At 43.8% G+C, this 19,776-nt stretch overlaps 1 protein-coding gene across 1 annotated transcript in view; it reads left to right on the top strand.

The window, feature by feature from the left end:
- The first annotated feature begins 7,794 nt into the window (after window positions 1–7,794).
- LOC135198083 (neuroguidin-like) overlaps window positions 7,795–19,776 on the top strand; it is a 114,628-nt gene continuing 102,646 nt past the window's right edge. The window contains exon 1 of the mRNA XM_064225508.1: window positions 7,795–7,992. Coding sequence (XP_064081578.1) covers window positions 7,969–7,992 — 24 coding nt within the window. The 5' untranslated portion in view covers window positions 7,795–7,968. The remainder of the gene's footprint in view (window positions 7,993–19,776) is intronic.

The following is a 19,776-nucleotide window of genomic DNA, read 5'->3' on the forward strand; positions in this document are numbered from 1 at the left end:
AATGCAAAATTAAGTTAACTAAAGTGACAGATTTTAATAATTAAATGTAAAGAAAATGTGAATTCAGGTAAATAAAACAGTGTCTTAAAGACAAGAAATTTCAGTCTACAAAGTACAGATACTGAACCTAGAAGAGTGATTAAATTACTGTATATGTACTAGTATAATTATTATTATTATTATTATTTGCCCATGCTGGAAACAGACTTTCTTTCAAACACATTTTAGTAAATACTGTATAATGGCAGAATTTATAGAATTGATCTTATACAGAATTCTCTCAATTATTTTAATGACTTGCTTCTCTGGCACACTGGTATTTCTTGCATGGTTGTATAGAACTGCACATGACAAAAGGATCCACCACTGTGACATCATCAGGAACTTTGAAGTCATCGACCAAGCACCCAATATGCGACGTATGCGAATCCTAGAAGTGCTGCACATCGGAGGGAGAATCCCAGTATGATTGTCACACGGGAGACTTTCCTCCTCCCTACTGCTGTCAGGAGAGCAGCAGACAACTCCCTACCACAACCATTACACCAAAGGGATCCCGACGGTAATAGAAGCATTAGCTCTCATCCTGAAGACATCCCTCAAAATCCTGAGGGTGATCGAAGCACAGGCTCTCACGCTAAGAACAACCTAGCAGCACAGCCTTCGATAAGACCTCCACCATCACCGATGAGAATGAGGGTGCGTCCGTGAAAAGGACAGCTAATCAGAAGCCGTCCCCCTGATGATATCAAATGAGATGCCACAAGCAACGGCCAATGAAAAAGAGGGTAACAGACTCCTCAAGCCACCTATTGCAATAAAATTGGGTAATTCCCACCCAAAATATCTTCATTGCACCCCCCACAGCGATCCCATCCCAAGGATGGTCAAACAAGGTGGCCAAAACATGTAGATGTCCTTAAGAAACCTGAAAGAAACATAAGAAATATGGATTGACCCCTGATTACTAAGGCCTGTTCCTGATCTACGAGACACACCTGAATATCTGTTGCTGACTCTTAGGCTGTCCCTGACCCGACATCTCTGATAACATCAGCCCAAAATTCCATTGATGACCGAAAGCATGATGAACATCGACAGCTTGCTTAGAATACCAGTGTGGCCAGAGAAAGTTAGTTCTTAGAAGAATTGAGAGAATTATTTATAAGATCAATTCTGTAAATTCTGCCATTATATTCAATAAAAATATTATTTTAATTATTATTTTCGGCCTATCACAGTCATCCTATTCGACTGGGTGGTTTTTATAGTGGGGTTCTGGGTTGCATCCTGCCTTTAGGATGCAACCTTTTCTCACTGTGTGTGCTGTTTCTAGGAACACACTTTTCTGCATGAGTCCTGGAGCTACTTCAGCATCTAGTTTTTTCAGGTTCCTTTTCAGGGATCTTGGGATTGTGCCTAGTGTTCCTATGATTATGTGTACAATCTCCACTGGTATATCCCAAATCCATATTTTTATTTTCAAGTCTTGATATTTATCAATCTTTTCTCTTTCTCTTCTACTCTGGTGTCCCATGGTATTGCAACATCAATGAGTGATACTTTCTTCTTGATTTTGTCAATCAATGTCACGTCTGATCTATTGGCTTGTATCCCCCTATCTGTTCTGGTACTATAGTCCCAGAGGATCTTCGCTTGATTGTTTTCTATCACTCCTTCAGGTTGGTGTTCATACCACTTATTACTGCAAGGTAGCTGGTGTTTCTTGCACAGGCTCCATTGGTGGGGGCTTTTGCTACTGAATCGTGCCTCTCTTTTTTTGTACTGGTTATGTGCAGGTGCCGAACATAAGCTTTGTATGTTGTTTATGGCCTCGTTTTCATATACATTCTGCATCATGGATGAGGTGCTATTCCCATCTATAGTTCTTTGGACATATCTGGTTCTTACGCCTGGTGTTGTGCCCAGTTATCATTCCTTCTGTTTCCTTCCTGAGTTCTCCCCTCTGTAGCCATTGCTATGTTTCATCGCTGGCCAGTTTTTTAGTCTCTCTCATGTACTGCCGCCCATGCATTGGTTTGTTGTGTCATTCCTCTGTTCTGTTTGTCATTCTCCTGTCTGTATATTTCTGGGTGTTCGTCTACTTTTATCTGTCCTTCTTTCCATGCTCTCCTTAGCCAACCGTCTTCACTGGTTTCCAGATATGGTCCCAGTCTCTGCTCTCAATTTTGACACACTCTTCTGTGCTTAGTAGCCCTCTCCCTCCTTCCTTTTGTGTTATGAATATGTAGTCTGTCTGTCGTCATTATTATTATTATTATTATTATTTTATTATTATTATTATTATTATTATTATTATTATTATTATTATTATTATTATTATAATAATAATAATAATATAATAATAATTATTATAAATAATTCAAACAAAAACTTCTTTCAGTTTTCTTCTGAAGATTGAAAAAGAAACCCACAAAATCACTTTGTAACTGTTTACTTCTAAGTATTTACATTTAGTTTTACTCCACACTCGAGTACTTTCAGGCCCTGTCTGTGGCCCATTCTCAAGAGATGTTTGGGATGTGTGCCTGGGTCAAGGCCCAGCAGTCTTCTGGGAACTTCTTCTCGTTAAGCTGTCATTTATGTGATGGCTGTTCTGGTTTTCTTGAAGTTGTCAATCCCCTCTTGTCGCTCTGATATCCTGAGCTGATGGTCAATGGGATCACCCTTGTGGTGACTACACCCTTACCACAAGTGAATCCATTGACCATCACCTCAGGATATTAGAGCGACAAGAGGGGATTGGCAACTCTCAAGAAAACCAGAACAGCCATCTCATAAATGACAGCTCAGCAAGAAGTAGTTCCAGAATACTGCTGGGCCTTGACCCAGGCTAACATCCCAAAAAGCTCTGAGAATGGGCACAGACAGGGCCTGAAAGTACTCGAGTTGGTGGGGAGTAAAACTAAATGTAAATACTTAGAAGTAAACAAGTTACAAAGTGATTTTGTGGGTTTCTTTTTCAATAATAATAATAAGAATAATAATAATATTTCGGAAGGAGACCCTCTCGTAGACATGCTTTGTTAAAAATGACTGCTGCTTCAGCACTATTAAGCTTATAAAGAGTCTTCTCTATCTTTCTGATGACGGCTTTCTTGTTGTTGCTTAGACTGGCGAGCAACGCACCAAAGGGCATGGTAAAATTCGGTCGAGTCATTTGATTTATTATTGCTTATACAATTCTTTCTCTCTTCTCTCTCCTCTCTCTCCTCTCTCTAACGCGACGTTTCCTCCCCTGATCGACAGGACATTATCAAGCGATTACTGCTGAGGGACTGAATTCCAGTGGCGAGTCCATCTCCTTTTATCGTGGTATTGCGAGCTCTTGAGTACGGTCGAGCACCTCCCCGGCAGGACAGGTTTTTTCATTGGTTCCCGGGAAGGTGACTCATACGGCGGGCGATAATACCAGGGTGACGTCACTCAGGTAGAAGCCAATCAAGAGGCTCCCGGTGATACCCCCACCTGAGAAGGTCTGCAAGACTCGTCAACGCTCGCCGTATGAGTCACCTTCCCGGGAACCAATGAAAACCCGTCCTGCCGGAGAGGTGCTCTGACCGTACTCAAGAGCTCTCAACACCACGATAAAAGGATGGACTCGCCACTGGAATTCAGTCCCTTCAGCAGTTATCGCTTGATAATGTCCTGTCGATCAGGAGGAAACGTCGTGTTAGAGAGAGAGAGAGAGAATTGTATAAGCAATAATAAATCAAATGACTCGACCGGAATTTTTACCATGCCTTTGGTGTATGCTCGCCAGTCTAAGCAACAACGAGAAAGCCGTCATCAGAAAGATAGAGAAGACTCTTTATAAAAGATTAATAGTGCTGAGCAGTAGTCATTTTTTTTAACAAAATAATAATAATAATAATAATAAAATAATAATAATAAAATAATAATAAAATATAGGGGGCAGAGGAAAATACCATCAGCTTCCTCAAAAATTACAATGCGCAACTGGAATACAATACTTACAAGCTCTGGAATAAGACTAGCAGAGTTTAATATCAGGAGAGGGTATCTTCCAGGGCGACTCACGTCCCCACTACTCTTCGTAGTAGCCATGATTCCCATGACAAAGTACTACAGAAGATGGATGCCGGGTACCAACTCAAGAAAAGAGGCAACAGAATCAACCATCTGATGTTCATGGATGACATCAAGCTGTATGGTAAGAGCATCAAGGAAATAGATTCCCTAATCCAGACTGTAAGGATTGTATCTGGGGACATCAGGATGGAGTTTGGAATAGAAAAATGCGCCTTAGTCACATACAAAAAGGCAAAGTAACGAGAACTGAAGGGATAAAAGCTACCAAAGGGGTGAGCAACATCAAACACATAGATGAGAGAGGATACAAATACCTGGGAATAATGGAAGGAGGAGATATAAAACACCAAGAGATGAAGGACACGATCAGAAAGAATATATGCAGAGACTCAAGGCGATACTCAAGTCAAAACTCAAACGCCGGAAATATGATAAAAGCCATAAACACATGGGCAGTGCCAGTAATCAGATACAGCGCAGGAATAGTGGAATGGACGAAGGCAGAACTCCGCAGCATAGATCAGAAAACCAGGAAACATATGACAATACACAAAGCACTACACCCAAGAGCAAATACGGACAGACTATACATAACACGAAAGGAAGGAGGGAGAGGACTACTAAGATAGAGGACTGCGTCAACATCGAAAACAGAGCACTGGGGCAATATCTGAAAACCAGTGAAGACGAGTGGTCTAAAGAGTGCATGGGAAGAAGGACTCGATAAAAGCAGACGAAGACCCAGAAATATACAGAGACAAGGAGAAAGACAGAAAGAACAGAGGACTGGCACAACAAACCAATGCACGGACAATACATGAGACAGACTAAAGAACTAGCCAGCGATGACAATTGGCAATGGCTACAGAGGGGAGAGCTCAAGAAGGAAACTGAAGGAATGAAATAACGCGGCACAAGATCAGGTCCCTAAGAACAGATATGTTCAAAGTACGATAGACGGAAATAACATCTCTCCCATATGTAGGAAGTGCAATACGAAAAGTGAAACCATAAACCACATGCAAGTGAATGCCCGGCACTTGCACAGACAGTACAAAAAAAGAGGCATGATTCAGTAGCAAAAAGCCCTCCCACACTGGAGCTGTGCAAGAAACATCAGCTACCTTGCAGTAATAATGGTACGAGCACCAACCTGAAGGAGGATAGAAAACGATCAGGCAAAGATCCTCTGGGACTATGGTATCAGAAACGGATAGGGTGATACGTGCAAACAGACCAGACGTGACGTTGATTGACAAGGTCAAGAAGAAAGTATCACTCATTGATGTCGCAATACCATGGGACACCAGAGTTGAAGAGAAAGAGAGGGAAAAAAAATGGATAAGTATCAAGATCTGAAAATAGAAATAAGAAGGATATGGGATATGCCAGTGGAAATCGTACCCATCATCATAGGAGCACTAGGCACGATCCCAAGATCCTGAAAAGGAATCTAGAAAAACTAGAGACTGAAGTAGCTCCAGGACTCATGCAGAAGAGTGTGATCCTAGAAACGGCACACATAGTAAGAAGAGTGATGGACTCCTAAGGAGGCAGGATCAACCTGGAACCCCACACTATAAATACCACCCAGTCGAATTGGAGAACTGTGATAGAGCAAAAAAAAAAAAAAAAAAAAAAAAAACAAAAAAAAAAAAAAAAAAAAAAAAAAAAATAATAATAATAATAATTAATATAAAATAATAATAATAATAATAATAATAAACAACCTTTCTCCAAGATGTGGTAAAGTACAGTCTGCCTCTAATGTCAGATCTTTGGTTGTATAAACAGTCATTTTTGGCTCCAAAACCTTTTTTTTAATATAATTGATGGAATTAAGTATAAGACGTGAAAGCATTGCATGGTTACTCCCATCCTTACGCTATCATATTCAGTACATTTCTCCAATACAGATGACTTAAAAGACATGTATAGTATTAAAGAATAAGAATAGTAAAACTGATGAACACATTTTAGATGCTACTTCTGATATATTCAGTAGCTCAATAACTACTCCCTAGTTTTGGTGGTATTTATTTTTTTAAGATCTGAGGGAAGACAGAAAAATGTGGACAGAATAAAGTGCGGACGGACGGACAGACAAAGCCGGCACAGAAAACTGAAAAGCAGAGTTAAGAAAAATAATATACAGTATTCAATTGCAAAAAAAAAAAAAAAAAAAAAAAAAACTACGGTAAATGATGTAAAAAACGAGGTAGTGATGAAAATTCTAGGATCGAACAAATACAATACATGTTCATTAAATGAAAACAAGATTCATGAGTTGAAGAATTTTAAGAATAGGAAAGTGGTTAGCTAAAACATTGTTTGGAGGAGGGAGGGGTGCTTAGTCGGTGGACGATATATAGTTGAAATACAGGAATTATGCGGAAGAGAATGGATGTTAAAAATGGAAAAACATTCCAGAGTACCTTGATAATTTAAAGGGAATGGAGAACAGAAATAAACTGGAATTTATGACAATAGGCCATCAACAATTACTCATTAACTTGCTATATAAAATTGCCCTCCCCCAAATAAATAGGGCAAATTATGGAAGAGGGCAACTTACAAATTAAGTACCACAAAGCAAGGAACTTAAAAACAGGTAGAAAGGAGCTAAGCAAAGAAAGAACATACGCAAAAGAGCTGCAACAGTCACGTTAACGAAGGGAGAAAAATTTAATATACGAAACTTTTGTCAGGAGGTGCCGATGCATCTAAACAACTCCGAGCTACTACTACTGCTCCCGTACACTAGCACAGAAGAAGATGTAAAAAATCAACTTGAGAAAATGAAGACAAATAAAGCACCAGGACCAGATGGAATGAAGCCAGTACTGTTCAAATTACTATTACAAAGTAACAACCTTCAAAAAGAATTGCAGAATGTTTTAAATAACATACTGAAGGGTAGGAAAACGCAGAAAAGCTGGTTTAAGTAAAAAACAACACTTACGCCCAAAAAACAAAACCCCACAGTCAAAGATCTAAGGCCAATTGCTCTAACAAATGCATCATATAAAATCTTCATGGGGATCCTGAGAACCAAAATAGAAAAACATATTAGAAATATAGGAAAAATGAATGAACTACAATCAGGCTTTACCGCACAAAGGAGAGGAATCGATAATATATATCGTTTACAATACTGCATACAAGAGACTTACAGAAGAAAGGACCCATTATTTGTAGTATCAATAGACTTCCAAAAAGCATTTGACTCGGTTAATAGGAAAAAGCTCATTGAGGTCATGATGAAATACAGGTTACAGAATCTACAGAAAATATAAAGAAAACATAAGAGAAGAAATCTGGTATGATAACACTGAAAAAACAATGCTGATCAGTAGGGCCAGACTAGGTATACTAGGATTAAATGATAGAAATAGGATAAAAGGAGAAGATACAAAATGTTTATACTGTGAGGAAACAATGAAAATTTAGAACATTTCTTACTTTACTGTCCAGCAATACAATGAAATTAGAAATAGATATAGCTTAATGCAGCAACCATATCAAGAAAATAAAGAGGAATTAGTAGCAAATATAATCTTATTGGTAGTACTAATGAGGGAGGAAGTGGAGAATAGGAAAGATTTTATAAAAGAAATGTGGTATTTCAGAGAGAAGAAGCTCAAGCAAACACAAACAAAGGAGGAATAAAAGAAGAAAGGAAGCCGTTTCAAAGGCATATCCCATCCACTACTACTACTACTATTACTAGTCTACTACTACTACTACATGAGGTCGTAGATGCTGAATGCTGAATGATCTAGTCAAGTATATTGGTTAATAATATACTTAGTGCTATACCATACGCTCCACAAGTATTCTGACCTTCGTTTTTTTTTTCACTTAGGTTACTTAAGAAACAAGCAAGCGCAAGAAATGGACGAGAGTACGGATAACAAGGTAAGAATTAAGAGCTACGGTACACTAAGGCTAGTACTAGGTTTAGAGCTCTAGTTAGGTAGCCTAGTGTCTGTGATGCTAGTTGGTAGTCTAGGTAATAGGCTAGCTATAGGTAGCTAGCTAGGTAGTAAACCTCAGGAAGTCCTGATCTCGTCCCTCTGTAAATTATCATGTAGCCTAGGCCTAGTGGTCATTCCTACAGTAGACGTTTAAGAGGGGGAGTACGATCCAATCAGACTAAGGGCAGTCATTCGCCATCAGGTGTAGCCTACCCACCTGTCAGTTCTTGTCAGTTCATCGAATCTGGCAGAGTAGGTAGGTAGCACATGGGTAAACAATCACGGACAATCCATCTTAATCACGCTGGCCAGGTCTTAGGGTAAAACACCACGGCAGGCCAAACAGGCCACCTACAATCAACGCTTGCCACCCTCCGAAAAAGTACATTATAACGCATCCTGACACCGGAGATGGGCATCAGTCGCAACTTGTTGTTGGAGAGAAACGGAGCTAAAGACCTCTACTCTCCTTTCGAAGTAAGTATTTTCTCCAAAGAAATTAAGGCCAAATTTTAAGATTTAAACAGAGGGTACTGAAAACTCTCTCAAACGTAGTGCAAATCTCACCAAAACGAGTTCAACATTTTTACTTACAACTCGAGGTATTTAGAAGATTGACGCCATCTCGATGTTTACGGAGTCGCTTGTGTCAATAAACTAACCATTTCCTGTGATAAATCTGCAAACTACTTGTGCCCACAGACGCTGGGGCACTTTTATCACAACAAACTGAAAACTTCTCCTCACCGAGTAAACAACTGTTTTGTAGAAGACGACGACGAAGAGTGCACTTCGATAATTTTTAAAATAAATAGTAAAACATCAATATTTTACATATTTATGATGATTAATTTGAAAATATTCGTTATTGAAAAAGTAACTCGATTCTGACTCAAATTTAAGTAATTATTTTTTGGAATTAGAACGTTCTTTTAAGTCCTGTATTATGACGTCATGACATCTTGACTTTCGTACCTATTGTAAATAATTGCTTTACTCAACTTTCTTGCAGAACAGTTTACCAGTTACTCATGCAGATTATCAGCTCTTCATGTAATTGGTATAATCGTAATGCGCATATATATCTTCATTATTTACTTTTTGGATATATGAAGATGTTTTACTGCCGGATTATCGCCGTAGTGTTGACGCAATCGTTTTGGTCGATGCGCCTCTGTTTTCGCACCATAAGAAATTATGGGGCCGAATTTGCAATGACCAGAAAGTCGTTAAAAGAGGAAAGTTAGCATTGAGGGGCATATGTTTTGATTGAGAAAAAATACAATTTATTTCAATAGCTAGCTTGTAAAAAATACTTGATTACAAAAAACTTGATTGACAACTAAGCAGCATATCTACTATGGGTTTCAGAGACAATGCAAGCACGTTTTTGGGCAATACCTATTTCTGTAACGAACACTCGTATCAGAACGAGATTTTGCTATAGTGCATTACACCCAGTGCCGTAATTTATAAAGGTATCGTGAATCACTAATCGTAAAGAATAACGACACTTGTCCTTGTACCAAGAGACAAAAACTCCATTATGCAGAAATGGATACAAACACGCGTATAAAAGCTTCACCTACCCTCTCCCCCCCCCCCCCCCCTCCCCCCCCCCCTCCACCAGCCACCCCTTTCCTTCGTTCCTTCGCCTTCCTTTCTCTCTCTCTCTCTCTCTCTCTCTCTCTCTCTTCTCTCTCTCTCTCTCTCTGTTGCCATTCGGTATGTGTTGACCCTCCAAACTGGGTATAAGACTACACACACGTTGAAATTGGTGAATAGGCTGTATTGGAAGTATATATACATAAATATTAAAGCAATTTTATCATTATTGCATTACTATGACAAATAGAATTCATGGAAACTGTTTATAATAATGAAACAGCGTATGTGTGAAGCCTCCACTAATGTGGCAACGATGATTTTGCCATTCTTAGCATGCAAAACATTAAAGGTTACATTATTTCTGGCATACGGTTATTAAAGAAAATTCAAAATACTAATATAGACTGAAATCTATGAAAAGTGCTAGCAAAAACAAAAAAGCAAAAAAAAAAAAAAAATATGTATATAACTCACTTCTCCGTAGTCGTTTCTCTATGCACTTATCCGTAATCGTTCCTCTATGGTTTTCGGCAGCCAGATGTACGAAAACGTTAGAAAAATTTGATTGTATCTACTTTAGAAATATCTGTAATTTTTCGGGGTAATTTAGTTGCAAAAAAGGGATAATATACATGAATTAAATTAAAATTTTTAAATAACAAAGTAAATTTAAACTAAATAACGAGTAAAGTAAACAATTTAGGGAATAAAACTTTGCAGTTTCGTCGTCTGCTGTTCGTAACTGTGTTTGTGGCGCGCGCGCTTAGGAACCAGCAACAACAACGGGTTTAAAGTGCAATGTGGAGTGAACTGAGACCAAAATGTGTATAATAACAATCAAATAAGCACTGTGGAGTTTCAGTTGCGATGGCAGTAAGGATAAAAACCGCCGATTACAAGGTAAGAATGAATTCAGTTCAAACCATAACCCCGGGAATAACAAGTTTCATACTTTCAGTAATATAGGCAACAAAATGTTGTTTTATTGTGCTGATTACAACTGCAATCTTGAGTAATCAATAAACGTTACATATATACGCTAACATTGTTCAAATGAGTGCTGGGAAGGCTGGGGAAAGATGGTGGCCGTCACTGATCAGAACCTTCCATGCAAAACGTAGCCGCCATATTGGATTTCAAAACTGCCCTTGAAAACATATTTTACGAAGAGCTCACATGCTTATTTTAGTTCGTATGGGGCTTTCATATATCACATTATGTTGACGAAACTTCAGTCTTTTAAATGGTATGCTTAGAGTTGCAATTGTATTCTTATTTCACCAATTAAATATCGAGTGAATAAGACCCGTCCACCGTGATGAGGGTTGGCTTGCCGTGGTGTTTTACCCTATTCACTCGATATTTAATTGGTGAAACAAGAACACAATTAGGGTAAACAACCACATGGCCTGGCCCAACACACCGACGGTCACGGCATGCCACCCTCCACAAAAGTACTTGGGCTACCTATAACGCGTCCTGACACTGGAGATGGGCATCAGTCGCGACTTCTTGTTGGTGAGAGACGGAGCTAAAGACCTCTACATTCCTTTCGAAGTAAGTATTTTCATCAAAGTTAGAAATTAAGGCCAAATTTAAAGCTTTAAACAGAGGGTAGTGAAAAGGGTGGCCAACGCAGTGCAAATTTCACCAAAACGCTTTCGAAATTTTTTACTTACGCTTAAATATCTTAGAAGATATTTGTGGAGTCGCTTGTGTCAACAAACTTCCCATTGTTCCGATACGTAATACAAACCATCGGTCCTTTAACATAGGAAGTAGCTAAGGCGGCAGCTGGAACGGTCGTAAGCTTCGAACAAGGGTAAGAGAACGGTAGTTAACTGCTTGTCCGACAGTCGCGCGCCGCGCGACTGGGAGGTAAACAAATCACTTTTGCTTTCGGTGCCGGCGGGTGTGAAGGACGTGTTCGTCATCGCTCTCTGCCCGCTTCATCGTCGTATGCTTTGTTTATATTGTGTTTTCTACTAATGGTTTGTTTGACTTGAAAATGAAACTGTAAGTACACTGTTTTCATTTTCATTACTTAATTATGAAACCCTTGAATTATGTCTCGGTGCCGAGGGCGGGCGCGCTCGCGCTGAGTCATGTATTTTGTTTGGGCGAAGGGTGTAATTGAAAAATGTAAGTACTTTTTTCATTATATTTTTGCCCTGTGCGTTGCGTTACCGAGAGTGTGAGTGCGCTCGCACCGAACTTTTAATTTTGTATATAGATGCAATGAAAGTGGATTCGCAATTGCAATATCTTTTCATTTTCATTTATTGGTTGCATGAATTTAATCTGGATCAATTTTCGTTCTTACCCGGGAATTGATCCTTACGATTTTTATGTGAATGAAATCGCAAGTGCAGTATTCTGTTTCATTTTCATATATCTTTTATGATAGCATCATATTATTGGATCAAGTTTTCCGTTCTTACCGGGAATTGATCTTTTCTCCTTAAGTTCTATGAAGTGAAATCTTTAAGTTCTATGAAGAATCGCAAGGGCATATTCTGTTTCATTTTCATATTACTTTTCACTGCTGTCGGGGGTGGGGAAGCGAAGGTCTGCCAGAAGTGGTAGCCGATTCTTCGTCTTCCTTCCTGCCCCCCGCTCAGCTTCTTCATTGTATTTTGTATGTGGGGCTTCCTTGCGTTCGAGGTGGGGCATGTCTTCCCCCCGTGCGTGAGGGAACCCCTCTTACTAATCTATCTATGTTACCGCCAGGTGCTACATCCGTGGGAGACGACCTTGAATGTAGTATGTAGATCCTCACGAGGTTTGTACTCGTTGTCGGGGGCGAGAGTGCTCCCGCAACGAGCCCTGTGTAACGTGTATGCATTCGTCAGAGGCGCAGTGGGTGCTGTACGAGGACACAAGAAGTCATCGGAAGTCCAGTGACTCCTTTGGTAACGGACGTCCAGTTGTACTCGGGGTCTTCCGTCGCTCTGGGTGGGGTTCTCTCCCCCCAGGCGCGAGGAAGCCCTCTAATTAACCCGACTGTTGCTTCCGCAGGTTTGCCATCAGCGAGGACGACCTGGGACAGGTGGTGAGAGTCGCTGGGACTGCAAGGGTTGATTCAGCGGTTGGCGGCGGGGTCGGCAGTGGTCACTCATGATACGGCAACCACTACAACAACCAAATCTCGACACCAGGCATATGAGATGTCACCGCACCTGGTGTACACACCACATGTCATGTCGGTAACACCCACGGCTGCAATCCAGAACCAATTCCTGCCGTGCCAATCAGGACGGTGCCACCGCCACCTGGGTTCTTTGTATTGCCGACCCCGGACTGCCGCTGCCCAAAGAGTACCCCCCTGGACCTGCCGCCAGTGCCGAGGATGACGGTAGCTGCCGACAGGACGCCTGTCTCTCCTGTGGTACCTGCCGTGCCTGCCGTACTGTTGCTGTCCCAGCCGCTCATTCCCTTTCAGATCAGGTGCCTGCTGCTCATTCTTTCAGATGTTTCTGCGGTTCCTGGACCTGTTCCTGTTTGTTCCTGCTGTTGGTGATGCTGTCACAGTCTCAGGTCTTTCCGGACAGGTGCAGTCGGGCCCTGTTGCTTCGGCAACTGCCCCGGCTCCCTCCTGGATGGAAGACCTGACGTCTGTCCTGGCGGAGCCTGGCGAAGAAGACCTTCCCCTTCGACTTCTAAGGCCAAACAGCCGAAGAAGAAGAAGGTTGCCTCCTTCCCCCCTAAGAAGACTCCTTCGGGATCTTCTAAGGGCCCGGCTCGCTCAGGCGAGCTGGGGAGCTCTTTTCTGCTGGTCCTCCTGTTCCTTCGGGAACGGGGCCCGTCGCTTCTTCTGCAAAGAAGAAGTCGACGGGGACCAGAGGGCACCAGCCTCGGCTGGTGCGTCCTCACCTGGTGCTAGCGGGTCTGGCCGCTAAACCAGGTTCCGTCTCGGGCCGCTTCTCGTTCGCGAGAAGCACCGAGTGGACGCTCTTCCAAGAAGACCGTCCAGCCAAAGTTTTGACGCCCGAGCGTCGCTCGCCGTCAAGACAGCGGCGCGGAGCAGAAGACTGGCGAGAGTCGTGCACACGACTCTCGCCAGGCCACGTGGACGCTCTCGGCAGCGATCAACTGCTGCTCGGGCTAACGTGACGGTCGCTGATCAGCCACGGGTTGAGGCGAGGAAGGAGTCCCCCGCGGCCGCCGGTACCAGCCACGGCTGGTACCAGCGACTCGACGCGCCGAGAGGACGCTGGCCGGTCTCGACGCGACACAGAGCCTAGCAGGTCACCCGTCCGCCGCTCCCGATGGGACCGGGCGGAGACGTGACCAGCGGCAGCTCGCCTGACGCTAGAGATCGGTCTCGACGTTCTCAGCCGAGCCAATCGCCCCATGGCGAGCGGTAAGGCTAGGCCTGCTGCTCGACCGTCACCGCGGGTTGACGATCAGCAGCAGCCCTCCACGCACGCTGGTCCTGCCAGCGAGCGAGGGGGTGGGGGGAGCGTCAGGTCTGCCTCTCCCATAACGGGTTGAGGCGAGGAAGGGGTCCCCGCGGCCGTCGGTACCAGCCACGGCTGGTACCAGCGGCTCGACGCGCCGAGAGGACGCTCGCCGGTCTCACCGTGACAGCGAGCCTAGCAGGTCACCTGACGCCGCTCCCATCGGGACCGGGCGGAGACGGTAACCAGCAACAGCTCGCCTGACGCTAGAGATCAGCGTCGACGTTCTCAGCCAAGCCTCTCGCCTCAGGCGAGCGGCAAGGCTAGGCATGCTGCTCGATCGCCACCGCTGGGTTGACGATCAGCAGCAGCCCTCCAAGCACGCTGGTCCTGCCAGCGAGCTAGGGGGGAGCGTCAGGTCTGCCTCTCCTGTACCTTCAACCTCCTCGGGTGGGCTACGCCGGGAGGAGCGAGGTACCTATGAGTGATCGCGAGAGGTGCGCCGCTCGCGACCCGCTATGACGCCGTATGGACCAGGCACGGTTCTAGGACCGACCAGGACATACGCGCAATTAGCTGGAGGCGACCGTCAGGGGTCTGCCGCTCTTCCTCCTTCTGAAGGAGGAGTATCTAGGGATCTGTTCTTGTTGGAGGGACTGGACGGTCCTACTCCGCAAGACGCGGTTACTCCCGAGATACAGAGGAATTTGCAGAAGTCATTAAGCTGATTCGTCAACATAATGACCCTGCGGAAGGAGTGCCGCTCCACCAGCAGAGCCCACGTCTCTGCTCGAGTCGTTTTGGGGCCCGAGAGGGAACCCAAACCGACGGTGGGTCTGCCGCGATCGGAGCTTGCCGATTCGTCTCGAACCAGTGTCTCGTCTCCGGACAAGAAGGCTCTCTCAGTTCTGGCCGGTCGATCAAGCTACTTCCACCTCTCTACTGCGACAGCGGCGCTTTTCTACGTGTCTTCGGACACCGTATTTAAATACTCCTTCGGTCCTCCTGAGAGGTTTCGACCTCGACGAGGACTGGAATGAGTCGGAGGCGGTATCGGCTCTCTCCTGTCAGGTGTCGATCAGCCCCACCCAGACGACGTTCACAGTGACGGCAGACCCTTACCTACAGTGAGAGTTCGTAACCCTCCGCGGGAAAACGTTTTCTCCTAACGATACGTTTTCCCAGACTCTGAGAGGCCATCGCCGCAAGGCGATGGCTGCTCCTACTCTTCTCCAACTGCTAGTTCCACTGGGAAGGCGAGCGAGTATCCAATTCCTTCCCCATTCCCTCTCTCCTTACGGCTACGAGGGAAAGGGGAAGGATCCTACAGAGATTTCTTTGTAGGATCCCACGTTCGGGACTGCGCTACCGGGGGACCTTCGGGTCCTACCTGACGTAAGCCCCGGTCGTTGAGGAGGAATCCTGCTCCATTCTCGATTTCTACGGGAATCGAGAGGACACCAGCCGATATCGTTTGACGAATCGGTGGGGGTTTCGCAGACTGCTTAGAATTCTACGGAATTTCTAGCGCATTCAGAGTGTTCGAGTTTTTACGATCTTCAAACACTTACGCGAGACCACGGTCCAAAGTGAGCGAGACGAGAATCCCCGATATGTTACACGATAATCGGGAACCTCGCCTATGCTCGAATTCCTGGAATTTCTAGCATTGTGAAGAAGACTGCTGCTGAAAGAAACTATCTCACAGTAGGCGACCAACCTGGAATAGAGGAGATCGGACGGGAATATCCAGTTTGGCTTGAACTATCGTCTTAGTATTCTGTTCACCATTGAAGCTTTGTCCTTCGAGGAAGACTTCTCCCTCACTCTCTTTGATAGAGAACGAAGGTGGTCGATCTCCAATCCTTATTTTGTTTTCTTGAAGGAAAGAATTTAGGATGGAGATCGTTGTTCAGAATCCTACAAATATACTACGTATATTAACCTCGCGACCTGATTCTGCTAAGCAGTTGAATGTCCGAGGGGTAGGCGCATATCCTAGTTATTCTACGATTGCGACTTAGACGAGAAGTATTATAATTGAACTGCAACTCGGGGTTGCCTGCAACCTCCCAGGAGTTTTCAGTTTCAATTTTATATACTTATGGTTTTGTCACGACAACACCATTTCAACTTTTTATATTTACCGAAATTCGTTTCGCCTAAATATAATTGCCCGAGCATATCTTTTATGCTCGTAGTTCTAGCCGAACGCATTCTTCGTGGAATAATGGATTACCTGGCAACTCAGGATGACGAAGTCAGCAGGCTCAACCACTGCGTATTGAACTGCCTGATATAAGCAGCTCAGTATCAGCTGGGCCTCCGAGATTCACGGTCATGTATGTCTCTCTCTCCCCTGCTTGATTGACTACCGAACCGTATCTCTGCCTAACAATCATGGACTTAGGTCTCTGATTAACGGGGATTCTCGCAATAATGAAGGACCATCTACTGCGGTGACGCTAGATTCCATCGCCTTCGACATTGCGAGAATTTTCAACAGAGATATCTCTTGGACTCTTGCATCTTTCTGTTTACCGCACGGTAAACAGAAGTCTGTACAAGTCTCCCGCTGCATCGCACTGCGATAATGCGAATGATTTTGCAGACATCTGAGTTTGTCTTCAAAATATCTCGTATTCGTAGTGTACAATTGTTCATTGTTCAACCCGAATTACAAGATGTGTCAGAAGACATCGCCTACTCTCGACCTGACAGCTCTACCTCCAAATGTTCAGCCCATGAGAAGCAGTTCTTCAGGCGGCTTTCACCTGTGTTTTCATTACGAAGAACGCCCCGCTTTCATTGCAACTACGACTTCTCACCGGACAGCAATGAAATAGCGGGTAGCGTTTTCAGTCATTTGTAAGCACAGGTTATGAATCTTGAGATCCTTCTCTCGATTCATATGTGAAGACGTAGGTTGCATTCAATATCTACCTTCGTCTTCAACGGTACATAGTGTTGTTTCTCCTTACTGAGATTCAACAAACATGAGATGTTTTACCTTCAGGGACCTAGGTCTCTAGAAGGCAATTGACTTTCGCCTGTTGGGTACATGCCTTAAGAGAATCATCACCTCGCTGTCCGGCAATGGTGACAAACAAATACATCATTGGTTTGGTCTCTCGGCATAACCCTTTAAAGGCGAAGGTCACGTGACTTACTCGGATGCTTTGACAAACTTGCCTCCTACCGAACGCAGTCGGTCGGCAGCTGTCAGAGCGCCCGAGTCAGTACGAGTCAGTTACGAATAGCTGTTGACTTAGTTCGGTTGTTACACAGCAACCATTACTTCGTTTTAATAGCTTGTCCACAGTACCCATACCATTGGACACCCACCATGAGTGTCGGTGTCCTATCCACTACCGAGAACTTCGCTGCATGGGGATAGGAGGATGCGAGAGACTTCGTTGCTAAACGGACAGACCAGTTGGGTACTGGACATCACCGAAGTAGAGAAGAGGGATAGGTCATGCGACTATTTCCTTCTTTTCCTCTGAGGAACTGCATGACTTCTCCTGCGAAGTCAGGCACCCAGGGGATGGGGATCCGTGACGCTCCGATTTCGTACCGAACTTCGTAGCGAAGACTCAGAACCCTTCGGTCCCTGACGATTGGTTCGAGTCGTTCACAATCCCCTCCCTAATGGACTTCACCGCCTTCGATGCGAAGGAGATGCTGCCTTGTCCACAAGAACTTCTCCTTGGCGCAGGTAACTGAAGGCAGGGGTCTGGTCCAACCAGACCACATGCCCTTCCTTCTACCTTCGGGATATTGCCCACAGGTCCTTGGATCTTTTTCCTTGGACCCGTGGTGGCTGCTCAACACGTTGTGTAGCGAACCCAGACCCTCGCAGGCTGAACAGCATCGAGTCCTGGTGTGACCGTAAGAATGGATGGTGAATGAGAGTGTGACTGGCTCCTCTTCCCATCTTTTCTTCCCCTCGTACCTGTGGTTAGAGGGACACGGTCGTCACCCTGCTGGATAAGGACAAGATGCAGGTGAGCTAACTCAAACAGAGCCCCATCCCTATCCCTTTCACTAGGGATAGGAGCGTATATCCACCACTTCCTCCAACAAGGGGGTAGGAAGTGGATGCCAGCTTGAGACAACCCATACTTTATGTTGCCTCTTGCAAACAGGAACAAGTTCTTGCTTTGCTGGTACGAAGAGATACGCTTGCCTTTCTCTTAGTACTCGGCCCAGAGGTCTGACCATTGATCCTGCGGTGCACACCCCGATCAATCGGACAGAGGCTTGATCCCTCCCTCGCTCTTACGACCAGGGAGGCATTCCAGGGATGGACGAACACCAGTCTGTTCATCAAAAGACTCAGATTCCTCCCACCAAGAAGTGAGTCTTCCTATTGGTTAAAGGACCGATGGTTTGTATTACGTATCGGAACAAATGACAATTTGTCGAAAATTGCATTTTTCCTAACTATACAAACCTGAGGTCCTTTACATATAGTCCCTCCTCATGCCACCCCTCACTCTGCGTATTTTGCATGGGCCAAAAGCAAAAGTGATTTGTTTACCTCCCAGTCGCGCGGCGCGCGACTGTCGGACAAGCAGTTAACTACCGTTCTTTCCCCTTGTTCGAAGCTTACGACCGTTCCAGCTGCCGCTTAGCTACTTCCTATTGTTAAAGGACCTCAGGTTTGTATAGTTAGGAAAAATGCAATTTTCGACAAATTGTCATTTTCTTGTGATAAATCCGCACACCACTTGTACCCATAGACGCTGGGGCACTTTCATCACAACAATCGGAACATGGTCACTGGCACGATGTTTTTAAGGAAACTACTGTTTTGTTATAAAACGACGACGAAGCGTGCACTAGATAATTATTTAAATAAATAGTAAAACATCAATATTTTACATATTTATTTATGATGATTAATTTGAAAATATTTGTTATTGAAAAAGTAACTCTATTCTGACTCAAATTTAAGTAGTTATTTTTTGGAATTAGAACGTTTCTTTCAAGTCTTGTATTATGAACGTCACGACATCTTGACTTTCGTACCTATTGTAAATAATTGCTATATACTCAACTTTCTTGCAGAACAGTTTACCAGTTATTCATGCAGATTGTTATCAGCTATTCATGTAATTGTTATAATCGTAATGCACATATATATCTTTATTATTTACTTTTTGGATATATGAAGATGTTTTACTGCTGGATTACCGCCGTAGTGTGACACAATCGCTTTCGGTCCCTGGGCCTCAGTTTGTTTTTGCACCATAAGAAAATTAATGGGGCTGAATTCGCAATGACCCAGAAAGTCGTTGAGAGGAAAGTTAGCATTGAGGGGCATATGTTTTGATTGCAGAAAAAATACAAATTTATACAATAGCTAGCTTGTTAAAAAATACTTGATTACAAAAACTTGATTGACAGCTAAGCAGCATACCTACGTTGGGTTTCAGAGACAGTGCAAGCACGTTTTTTGGCAATATTTCTGTAACGAACACTCGTATCAGAATGAAATTTTGCTATAGTGTATTACACCTAGTGCCGTAATTTATAAGGGTATCGTGAATCACTAATCATAAAGAATAATGACACTTGTCCTTGTACCAAGAGACAAAACTCCATTATCCAGAAATGGTATAACACACGTAAAAAGCTACCACCTACCCTCTCCCCCCACCTCCACCCTGTCCTCTTCCTTCCTTCACTTTCCTTTCTCCTCTCTCTCTATT

Source organism: Macrobrachium nipponense, chromosome 21 (genome assembly GCF_015104395.2).
Source record: "Macrobrachium nipponense isolate FS-2020 chromosome 21, ASM1510439v2, whole genome shotgun sequence".
In the NCBI taxonomy this organism is placed as follows: domain Eukaryota; kingdom Metazoa; phylum Arthropoda; class Malacostraca; order Decapoda; family Palaemonidae; genus Macrobrachium; species Macrobrachium nipponense.